At 38.8% G+C, this 12,680-nt stretch overlaps 1 protein-coding gene across 3 annotated transcripts in view; it reads left to right on the forward strand.

The window, feature by feature from the left end:
- LOC101156411 (SPRY domain-containing protein 3) overlaps positions 1–12,680 on the forward strand; it is a 56,539-nt gene that overhangs the window by 39,154 nt on the left and 4,705 nt on the right. For all 3 annotated transcript variants that reach the window (XM_023956947.1, XM_023956949.1, XM_023956948.1), the window contains one exon: positions 3,884–3,941. In XM_023956947.1, coding sequence (XP_023812715.1) covers positions 3,884–3,941 — 58 coding nt within the window. The remainder of the gene's footprint in view (positions 1–3,883; positions 3,942–12,680) is intronic.

Raw genomic sequence — 12,680 nt, forward strand, 5'->3', positions numbered from 1 at the left:
TGCTGAGGAAAACTGTGCCTTGTTTCAGAAAACCAAGCAAGTCTTTCTAATACCAGTCTATATTAAAGACATTATAATGAGTTTTAATTTAAAAAAAAAAGGAAACTAATATATTGTTTGACTATTTTCAAGTCTATTGACTATGATTTTGATAAGGTCCTTTTGTTTTTGCACCAAATTTAAGCATCTTTTTTATTTATCCTGTTCTCCACTTCTGACATTCCCACTGGGATGCATTGGGTTCTTTTTAAAAGTGATTTATTTAATGTATGTTGGGATGAGTGTTATAAAAGTATGCATCCGTGCTACACATCTGTTGGCACATTTTTATTGATGAGGTAAAAAAACACATTGTGTTAGTTGTTGCAGACCTCCCTTAATGCTAATTTAACATTTATACCAGTGGCTTTTTTTTTTCTAATGGTTATTGGAAGGTGTATGAACAAGCAGACCAGCAGTTTTTATTGCTGCACTGCATTTGGTCACTAAGTGTATGTTTTTTTTATGAGACTGTTTTTATTTTATTACAGCTCAAACCTCTACAGAATTACAGTTTGATTGTTCATTTTAGATTGTCAAAAAGATCGACTTAAAGATAGACCCAAAAAACATTCACTTTTCTTTTTTTTTTCCAGCCATGTTGCCAGAGGTACACTCCAGGCAACGTGGCAATTTTGTATCATTTTGCTTTTCCTTATATTTTTTAAATAACTTGAAATGAAGCAATCAATCTTCACCAACTTTGTTTAGCAGTCAGATCAGAGGACAATGTTTCCACACTTTGAAAAGCAGGTGTGTTTAGGGTGTACAATACACAGAAGGAAGTCAAGACAACACAAAGAACCCCGAATTATAAAATAAAAAGGAAAAAAACCAAAATAGTACACTTTGGGATGGGTTTCAACCTGGCGTATACATCCCATCTGTGTTCCATTTCCACACACTGTAGTAAGGATAATCCATTAGTATTCCTGTGTTTGTAATTGAACCTAAAAATGGACGTGGACTGCTAAAAAAATGCAATTTTTCTTAATTGTTTTTCACTTTTCTGTAATATTTACCTCTTAATTTAATATTAATGGCTATTGTTCATACATACATGTAGATTTTTCTTAGACTAAGCTACAAAATGTGCATCTACCAATATGGGATTGCAGCCATTAATAAGAGATTTTCTGCTGAAACATTAAAAGTAGGAAAATATCAACAAATTTGTGAGCTGTCCATGTTATTCCCAGTCTAATTGGACATTTCAAACTAGCAACAGTCTGCAGTGAACAGATGTTTGTTCTTTTTGGGGGTTAGTTTATAATTGCTACTTTTTTCCCCTCGGATGACCACTTGGGTTTTTGTGATGGATGAAGAAAACTTCCAGAGTTACATTAAAGCTGATGGATGTAACAATTGCCCGGAAAACTGTTGTAAAAGCAGCCATTTAATGCCTGATCTATTTATCAGGCACAAATCTGTGGTTTACATTGAGTAAGTCCTCTTCTTGTTTACTTTGCAATTTCGAAAAGTTCTTCCAGATCACTCGTTATCGGTGTCTAGACCTCATCAATCAAGGGGTAAACATTTAAAGTGCTGTGGCCCCCACGGCAGCCAGCCAGAGGAATCCTCCGGCTTGTGGTTTAGTGGAGCGGGGAGAAGAGCAGACTTGGTGGATCAAGGGGTTTCAGCCTTGGAGCAAGAGCTGCATTCCTCCTTGTCTTTCTGATTTTGCTGATGTCTCACTCTGTCCTCTCAGTTTTCCTCTGCGCGTCTCTATTTCCTGCTGCCAGATTCCCTGTGGGGTTGTCCGACAGCATTGCTGAAATTTCTCTCATGTCGTGGCCTCTAATGTTGCTCTTTGTCTTGGCCAAGGCCTCAACAGTGTTGCTCCAATGGGCTTCTCATCTTCATGAATGTAAACAGCAAAGTTTTCTCTTTTTTGCTTTTCAGTAATACCCTCTCTAAATCCTTCTACCTTTTTTTTTCATTTTGTCCAGGTGGGACTCAGTTTTCTTGAATTTGTTCAAAACCTGAAGCTCCTTTGGGGTTCAATTTGTGTTTGTTTATCAGAGTCTTTCAGAATCACTGCGTTGCTGGTGCCTATCCCAGCAACTGTTTGGTAAGGGTGGGGTATAACCATTTACTGTACAGTCAATACAGTCGCTGTTTTTTTTTTTTTTTTTTGCAATATGGACGCTGCCATGGTGGAGTGAGACAATGTCAGTAAGCAGCGATTGGGCCATCTCGGTGCGAGCATCGTTTTTATATGACCACCACTCTCTCTAATCAGGAGTGTGTTGGAAGTCTACAGTCACACCCCTACCACTTGAAAGTCGGCACTGTAGAATATGTCATTCAAACTTTTAAACTTTTAACGGGAGACCACATACTTTTAATTTGGCATCTGGTTGGTCAGTTTATACCTTAAATAAATTGCTCTACAGAAAAAATAATGTTAAAAAATATTAAGATCAGTAAGAATATGTTAAAAAATAGGTGCAAGAATGTTTATTCTGACAAATAGAATGACTCATAACTGTTTATTTCTCAATAGAAGTCTTAAGGATTTGGCCTCTTGGGTCACTCAGTCCAGTTCGCATATACAGTCAATAGATACACCCTGGATGGGCCGCCAGTCCGCTCCAGTGCCTCAGAATCAATGGATTCAATGAAGAAGTGAGCATTTCAAAGCCCATTGACAGGTGACAGAAGATGGCATTGACATCGCCCACCTGCTCATCCCTTTTGTCATTCAGAAGTGTTTCTCGAATGTAATCGAGGTGCAGGTTAGAAAACAAATCCAAATTACTGACAATTATCTTTGAGTCACATCATGCTGGTTTCTGTTGGCACAGTATAACCTAGAGAAACGAATACAATGCCATACATGCAGGCTGTTGGAGGAAAACACGCCATCATCTCTGGGAGACGCAGCATGTATCCAAAACAAATGGAAAGATGGAACGGATTCTTCATGCTCGTTAACTCATTAAATTGGCTGAATGAGTGCAACTGCTACTTCAACTGCAATGGAAACTTTGAAGCCTCAGTTTTCCTCTTTGTACCTCAGAGCTGATTGACAGCGTTTTTCATGCTTAATTAATTTAATGTAATGCTGCTTGTAAGGAGTGACCCTTTTCCACATCATTCCGCTAACCCTGCCCCTTGTGTCCACACTTCAAAATGAAAATCTTTTCAAGCGAAACTGTCTGGTTGTGTCATAGAGAATCATGAGCATTTCGCTCTCAGCTGTCTACGAACATCTTAAAAAAAGGCTTTACAGATTGACCACAAACTTTAATTCAGAGACTGTAAGTGCGTTAGTGCGTTTAAAGCCTTAACATGCAGGATAGGTGATGCACGTGTCTGCCGGGAGCATTAAGAGGCAAGAATCAACTCATTAGTTTGCAGAAGACATGGAAATTACAATAAACTTTGATTCTACTAGTTATGTTGGAAAAGGAAGTTTAGTGCTTTCATGTGACTGTAAAACTAAGCAAGCATCCAGGTTATTACCAAAAATAAACAAGTTCTAAATAAACAATAAATCTTGATATTTAAACTATTTCTGTATGTTGAAATGTGTTTTTAGTATTAAAAACACAGGAACTTTTTCTTATCAAATGTCAAAGATGGAATCAACGCTCAGATGAAAATACCACACTGAAAAGCTGTCAAACTTTGTCGTTTGTTCTCACTCTGATGGTTTGTTAACTGGATGTGTTGCTCGGATTAAAGTACTGATTTTTATCTAGGTTTTTCCACACAGGGTGGTGTTAGTCCGTGAACGTGCTTCCAAAACAAAATGAGTCAACACATTTTTGTTTAAGTTTCTGTGTTCAGTAAGCAAATTCCTTGATGGTAATCTATGTTCCTGCTGCGTGTTTTTCAGGACTATCCCAAGAACAGACACCCAGGGTGGAGCCCAGGTTCCATCGCCTATCATGCAGGTGAGGCTTGTCTTATGACCTCATTTCTCTTTTGAAAGTATGCTCAGACTGGGAGTCACGACTCTTGCACTCTCTTAAATAAATACAAAAGTCAAATCTATTTTAAACTATCTTTTAGGAAATGTCACAGTGGCAATAACTGAATGTTCAGTATTGTGGGGAAAACATTTCTAACCACGAAGAAAAAAAAAGTGTGAAGGAAATCAGGACTGGTATATATTTACTGTCAGTTCAAAATGTAATCTAATATACAATTTTTCTTTTTTTCTCTCTCATAAAGAGTAATTGAAGTTGGTAAAACATGTTTAAACCCAGCCATAGAGACAGGTGAATATTGTGGAAAATAACCCGGGTAATATTAGACCTTAATAGCGCAGTTTTTAATCATTTGCAATACAGAAACAATGTTTTTTAGAAGACAGTGAAAAACAAGCTTTTAAAAGTGAAGTATTGCATAAATATTCTAGGTTCAATGCTCTAAACATAGCACATCCAGTGCTGAACTACTGTAGTGTATTACAGCATTCCCTCGCCATATCGTGGTTCACCTTTCTTGGTTTTTGTTGTTTTACTGACTTCAGCACAACCTTGCATGCTTTTTTTTAAACCGTGTACTGTTACTTGTCAATAATAGTTTTCATTCTTCTCATTCTATAATGCTGGACGTATTTTTATTATGAAGGTTTAACTTTAAGAATTTAAACAAGAGATACAAAGGTGTTAAAATGCTTATGTCAGTCTAAGAAAAGTATAGACAAGTGTTGTGAGGAGTTTTACTGCCTTAAAGTTCTATAATCCTACTTTGCGAATTTCGTCTATCCCCCGCAATAAGCAATGGATATTCATTTATGTTAATATAATAAACCATGAATGCTGTTTTCTCCAAAGAAACAATCCATTTTTGTTTGTAATAAAGAAATGAAAGGAAAATAAAAGTCCTATGGACACTTATCTGAGGTCTCAAATATAGGTGAGATGTAGTACTGATCTTTAGCATTCTTGGTGACCAATAAAAAGGAAGGTAGAACAAGAAGATTCTGTCAGTGGATTTCATCTTCACAGTACCACAGAGCAGGTTGTGAATGAGATGTTCTGGAAGCTCTCCCTGCCTAATAATGCAGATGCCAGAATCATTTACCATCTTTGCTTATGGCCATGTCACACAGCCACTACATACATTTTGCGGATATTGCATTGATGTAAATTGGTCATGAGTGAATGTACGTGGACACAATGAGAAAAGTTGTGTTTACGTGAAATTTTCACAAATTTATCATAAATGAACCACATTAAAACTACAAAAGAAGTACCAACACATAAAGAACACGTGAATTGACGTAGAACATGAACCGTGCATGAATATTGCGCTGTTTATACGCAATTCATTAGTGATTTGTGCATCAATTACGTAATTTTAATGTGATATGTGCGCCGTATGCAGCAAGTAAGGGTTAATGGCCGACGAAGTATGCATTATCACTTTTTAACGCACGCCGTGGAAGCCTGAACTGTCCGACATGAAGTGCGTTAAAAAGTGATAATGCATAATGCCATTGACCCGCTTATACCATGGTCACTTATAAAAGAAATAAATAGTAACCAGTTTTTAGTCCTTAATTCTTGTTTTTTTTTCCAGTTTGGATCACTTTTCTCACAAAAAGCGGACTATTTGTTACGCCGTGCCGCACCACCGCTGCAGTCAAGATTCGGCGATATAAAAGCGATACATATATGCTGATCTTTCCGATGGGTTGAATAAAGCATCAGTTCAGAGAGAAAGTTCCCCTCTTACCGCTTGTTTTTGTCCAAATGATGAAGCAAAAGGTTGCTTCAAAGAAGCCGGCGCAGTGATACAAAACATTTAAGCTATGTGACCGGAACTTCTTTTTTTTTCACTGTGCGGCTATCCTGTGGTATATAACTTTTTATTGTACACCCAGCAGCCAATCAGAATCGAGTATTCACCCGGACCATGGTAAAAATTAAAGTTATACATCAGTGGTACATGCGTGAAAACTCCGTTAGTGATATGTGGACATACGTTAAATGGTCACGGAAATCCACAAATTTGCATCTTGCAAAAATCATGCACAATTGTGTAAGATTTATGTAATAATTGCGTATTAACTACGTAAAATACGCATGAACTGCATAATTCCTAACCAACCAAAAATTTTGAACAGCTCTAAACTGAATTCACGTAAAAACCCGTTGGCTGAAACCCTCGTTGGACATCGGCTCACATCGACTGATGACAAACACAATAAACACTAATGAATTCTGAATATTACGTATGTATTTAGACATTAAATGCATGTAGTGGCTGTAAAACATGGCCTTTAGAAACCAGTTATTCTGTGTTGATGGGCGACCGTCAGTAGAGGTTATATCTACCGTACACGAGCTACTTTAGATTCCTACTTTTTTTATCTGATTATCTCGTATCAAAGTCTTGTCATAACAGTTCTTATCTGAGGTAGCAAACCCTCACCAGTTTTACATTTGTGCATCTCATTGTTCATCGTCCCTTAGCTCTTACTCACCAGACTGCAACACTCATGTGTTTGATTCCTTTGGATTTTTTAAATATGAATTTAGTCATTTTATGTCGACTATGACCTCCACAACAGCTGCTAAAAACATTCTGTTGTTCAATCTGCGCATTCCACTCGTGTTTTTAGTTTTAAATCCCCTTTATCCCTTTGCAGATTCCATTTCTGCTTTGGATGCATTATTATTAATAACAGTTGATGCTGAGCATCCTGCCAAAGTCTGTGGATGATGCCTGGCTGCTCAGATGCAAATGGCGCCTAGTCATTCAAAGGCTTACCCAGAGGGCCTGTTCTGTGCCTCTACTTGCTTTGGCTGCTAGGTACTGGACTCCACAGAAATGTTCATATCTGAGAAGAACTTCCATTAATCCTATTTGTTAGGGATTGAAATGATGTAAGGCTTCTTCCACTGTGCAGAAGAGAGATGATGCTTGGGATCAAATCAAAGCTGTTGTCCGGTAGCGTATATCCGAGTCTGCTTTTTATTTATATATCTTTTTATATCTTCAGCCGTCTTTTTCTTTCAGCCTTAGTTACAGCTTGGTGGATACGTCCTGCCTGCAGGCGAATAAAGGACGAACCTGTAAGGGAATCTGTACGAATTATCAAAGCAATAGACCACTTTGTAACCTCGTAGAGTGAAAATGTTTATTCACATTTTTGTCTACGGGCAAGGGTGAAGTAAGAGTGAAGTAGAATACCCAAGAAATTCAAAGTAAAAGCATCAGGGTAGAAGTAAAAGGTCCAGATTTTCACGCCTCCCTTCTCCGTTCTAAGTGCTTCATATCTGCTCATCCACTAATGTAAGACAAACACACACAGTGAGGAAGATGTACAGCTGAACCCACTGGACTAAGTAAGGGTTCATAATGTTGCAAGGACACATCCTCACGTCCTCTTAAGCCTGGACTGAAACGTGACTGCTCTTCCTTTAAAACTGAAGCGTTGATGTGCTGTTTGTGAACGTAAATAAGTCATTTGTCATCTATTGAGGTTTGAGGTCCCCCTCAACTTTTCTGGGTAATTCCAAGAATATGAAGCCCTTAAGCAACTTTAGCATTAAGCAAATATCTTTTAGCATTTTCAGCCAATCCTTTCAGCAATTACAGTCAATTGCTTCAGCATCTTTAGCTACCACATTTAGGAAGAAACATTCCCACTAGCATTATCACAGATAATGCAACTTTTCTAGTTAATCACGGATTTTTTTCTTCCTATTGGTTAACATTTGAACGAATCACTGTTACACGGCTTAAGTAGAACATTTTTCCAGCTCTGCTTCTGGTTTCATCCTGCATGTTTAGGCTGTAGGCGCTCTATCAGGGAGAACTAACCATAAATCCATGCAAGGAGATGTCATATAGAAAGCCCCTAGACCCCCTCCAAACCCCTCATAGAAAGGACTCGCATAACACCCGCAGTTGATGGTTCCCCTACCCCCATCACCCCGTTCAGATAACGGGACTAAGCTTAACCTTTCTGCTGCATGTCAGCGATATGGTTTCATCAAATTTCAGGCTCTGCAAAAACAGATGTGGAGTCACAAGGTGTTATATTAACCCTTGTGCTATCTTAGATGACCCCACCCTTACATTGACGTGTTATTCTTACCATGACAAAGGTGGATAAAGGTGGAAAGATTTCATGTAATCCATGGATACCAGTGAAGATCAGATATCATTGAAGAAAAAAGGCTCAGAGCACTGTCTAGTGGGTCTAGATCAGTGTTTTTCAACCAGTGTGCCGCGGCACACTAGTGTGCCGTGGGAGATGGTCAAGTGTGCCGTGGGAAATTGCCCTCATTAACTGATCTAAAAACATTTCCCATCTCCAGGATTCAGCTCTGTGTTCATCCAAACAGGCCCTGATAAAACACTGAGGAGTTAGGAATATAAAAGATCGTAAAATACTTTTTCTTTGCGTTTATTTTATTTTATTAAAGACATTTTAATAAGAATGACGCAATTCAGCTGCACCTTCGGCTGTATTTGGGAAAAGTCCCGTCCCTTTGACTGTCTCCACCAATCATTCTTGAGGGGCTTAATCACATGTCATCGGTCTGACCAATCAGAAGTGGTTAAAGTCTTCACTTCGTTGTCCCGATTTAGCTCGTAAAGTCGCTCAGTTCTAACAAAAATACCAGCTAAAGCTCGTCTTTAGCGGTGTAGCTTTGCACAGAATCCGGTATCAGACCGTGGAACAAGTGAATAAAACACTGAAGCTCCGAAAACCGATCTCCGGCCGTTTTATGCACTACATCTCCCATGATGCATTGGGTTGTGAGAGTGACAGGGCACAAGGAGATCTGTTGTTAAACGTCTTGAAACCAACGAACACACATCAAACTGTTTTTAAATCTTCTAACTTAACTTTTATTGCATCTTTTAGAAAAAAACAGCTGCAGTTTCCAGCTTTTTCTGTAACAATTATCTCAAAAATGCACGTGAGATTGTGGAGGGAGGGGCTGTAGATCAATACAGACTATGAGTTTCTCCTTTTTTTTTTAATTTTTGGATGCTGGTGTGCCGCGGGATTTTTTTTAAGGTTAAAGTGTGCCGTGGCTCAGAAAAGGTTGAAAAACGCTGGTCTAGATGACCCAACTCCCAATGTTAAAGTGCCTAGGATAGCACAAGGGTTACAGGAACAATATATTTTCCAGTAATGGAGTTTTATGGATTTCCATTTTTAATTCAGTCATTTTTAAAGGAAAAGCCTGATTATTGCACTGCAAAAACAGAACCCTTAGAAATGCATCAAACATTCCTACTTCATTGGTAGATTTTCTTCAAATATGGAAAAGAAATCTGCCAATAGGGTTATAAAAACGGTCTAACCTAGAATTCTTATTTTAGTCTTCTAAGTCACTAAGACTAGAGAAAAACTCACACTTAAAGTAAGAGTAAATTAAATCCCATCAATCATAAAATGGTTTTATGAGCTTTTACCTTCTTGTACTTGTGTCACTCTTTTCCAAAAATAATAATTAATTTTGTTTTATTTTATTTTAAAAGGAGCATAAGTGTTAGCAAAGATAACATTCAGAAAGTATGTATAAATTGTCCACACACCTGATTCTGTTCATACACTTAGATTAATAGACATATGTGGACTTAAACCTCAAACAAATATATATTCATTCAACTGTTTAATCCTGAAGTGGAAATAGATAACTTAGTCCAGGTTTTCATGGGTCAGTTTAAGAGTTTATTTATTTAAAAGAAGGGACAAAAGAACATGGACTACATGAAACATGAACAAATGTATTGTGCCATGTTATATCAAATATTAATTTCCACCTGTAGACCATACGCAAAAGTGAGGGCAGGGAAGTAAGGGTGAGTGAAAGCAATCAAACGCTTGCTGTATGAAATTTTCTCATGTTTGAGTCATCAAAGAGGCGTTTAAGATTGTTGATTAGTGTTAACACCGTTTTGAATCATGCAGCATAAAATGGGATTAAATCAAAACTCAAATGTTCTTTCTGCATTGTTTGTTTTAATTTTACATGTAGAATATGTAGTTGAAATAGTGAATATGTATCTCAGGAGGAATAATTTGGATCTTTTCCTAATGTTTTGACTTCTTTCTAACTGTAGTGTGGCCATGCAGACAAACACTCAAGTGTCTGAATTCTGTTTCCTCTCTTCACTGATTTCAGTTCTTATCTAGGTTCTCTTTGGAAGTTCCATCCCGTGGATCCAGAACCAAGCCCAGAATTCATTTAGTGTGTTTACAGAAGCATTACTTCTTTTACAAGTAACAGCTCAGTGTTCCTGTTCTAGATTTGTTATTTTTATCACTTTCCGCACTTTTTCCAATCTGCTAAATACAAATCCTGACATAGAGCAGCCATGCAAAAGGGGGCTTTAAACCAAGAACAGAAGGAACCCAGATCTACCAAGCTGCAGGTAGAAGCTCATAACGTAGCAAAATCCAGACATCAAAAACAATCAAGAATGTCCTCAGCAACAAGTTTGGGTTAAACTACATAGGAGATGCTTTCACAATGTGTATTAATTATTTCTTCTAGAGAGCAGATCAGTCAGTTGAAGTTGAGAAATGTGGGCCAAAGATCTCAACCCGACGGCTCTGAAAGCTCAGGGTTGAAGGAATGCTGGTTTTGGCTCAGGTCTTGTTTACTTCGCTGTGATACCGCAGTACATGCTACATTTACACCTACTTGAGATCCGATCGGCTCCAGCCTGGCCCACTTTGTGGTCCCAACTGATGTGCAATTCCAGAGCATGCTTCCTTACATTACGACACGCTCATCCTGTTTTTAGACCTGACATTCAGATACTGCATATCATCCAAGTTATCCCCGAGCAGCCACCAAGCAATGCTTGAATTGGGTGTTTAATTCATTCTACGTTCTGGTGGTGGACATCCCCTTAACCATTTGTCCGTACCACTCCGGACAACTCTGGGCTAAAACCAGAGCTCACTTCCAGCTGCAGTCCCTGCTCTCCTATTTTTAGCCGGGATGGCCTGTGCTGGTGGGGCATCGCTGTTTTCCTTGTGTGTGGTGTTGTTACAAGGGCCCGCATGGGAGCTGTAATGATACAGTGTCTCTGTCTGTGTCCCGGTGCTCCGATAGTCTGTTTGAACAGTATCCTGAGCCGAGGATGAATCCCATGACAACTCCATAAATATTTACATGCAGTAGACACGCTGCTGTGCTTGAGAAGCACTCGTCTGCAGGCTACTTGTGCAATTCCCCCCCCCCCCCCCCCTTTAATGTTGATGACTTTTCTTGGGTGTTGTTTTTCCTCTTTCTTTATCTTTTACGAAGACAAGTGTTTTTACAAGTCCTGCTTTCGCCTACACATCATCTGACATGGAATGTCAGCAAGTCTTCTAGCCGACCGTTGTACTGCACATCCAAATGTATGCGTCCCAAACAAGAACACTATGAAGGGATGGTGATGAGAAGCATTCTCCCACATTTACCGTACTTTACAACTTGTACTTTTATTTCACACGCAATGGATTTCATGGGTATCATGGACTTAGAAATCTAAACTACAGTTAGAAGGAATAAAACCTATTAAAAATAAACATTCTTGCTAGACAAAAACATGATTACTGATTTATTGCTCTACGTTAGTAACATTTCTTAAAACACTCAACACAAGTGTAAAGAGGTTTTTGGTGATCTGACCGATAAACATCAAAGTGTCTCAAAGCTTCTTTACTCTTTTAGAGGAAGCTTCTGTGGACAAAGAATGGAACCTTAAGGGACTCCACATACCAAACGTAGCATTGTAGATTGGTAGTAATTGGGAAACTGTTATCTGTCATCAACAAAAACACATGACAGCAGGAAATTTGAGGTTTTTTGTAGACACTTCAGTGCTCTGATAGCAGTCTTTATCTCTGGTGTGCTGTTGAACATGGTCAATCGCATGATCTTTAAACCAGAAAATTGTATTTTTGGCAGTGTAGGTATGTGCAGAACTCTGCTGGAGAACCAAATAAGCACCCCCCCATTATACTGTCAAAATGGGCTCTTAAACGGATGCACTGACTTTAGACCAACACTAGCAAATGATGTGGCCCCCCCTAAAAAAGACGGGAGAAACTTCCTACGGGGCCACTGTAATTCCAAACTCAGAGCTTAGTTGCTTTAATACACGTATAATTGATTTTCATCTGAAAGGAGGACTTTGTATCACTGAACAAAAGGCCCATTCTTTTTGTTTTTAGTTCAGGTGAGATGCTTCCGATGTTGTCTCTGGTTCAAAATTGCCTCAACCCCAAAAGTTCCACTGTCAGAGTTTATGTCCTGCTCTCATTTGTGTGCGGATTGTTGGAGTTCTAGCTCCAGCAGGGTCAAATGTTTGAAAACCCACTGAATGATGCAGTCATTTCCGCCACTCATTCACCTTTTTCTACGTTTTTCCTTCCAGACAGCTTTCCATTATTGTGCTTGGATACTGCACTCTGTCAACTACCTGCTGCTCTAGCAAAGATCTTTGGGGAATTCCCCTCCATGTTGAGGATCCCACTGCTCGTCTTATGAAACACTATCAAGCCCTCGGTCTTCCTCATGATTCTGTGGTCAACAATCCAGAATGACAGAGTGTCTATAGATTTATGCTTTACGTTGTGGTTTTTGTTCCTTAATAACCGGCCTAAAAACTTCAGGTGGATTTTTTTGCCTCCATGGGTCACCAAACCCAAATAG

This window comes from Oryzias latipes, chromosome 7 (assembly GCF_002234675.1).
Source record: "Oryzias latipes chromosome 7, ASM223467v1".
Taxonomy (NCBI): domain Eukaryota; kingdom Metazoa; phylum Chordata; class Actinopteri; order Beloniformes; family Adrianichthyidae; genus Oryzias; species Oryzias latipes.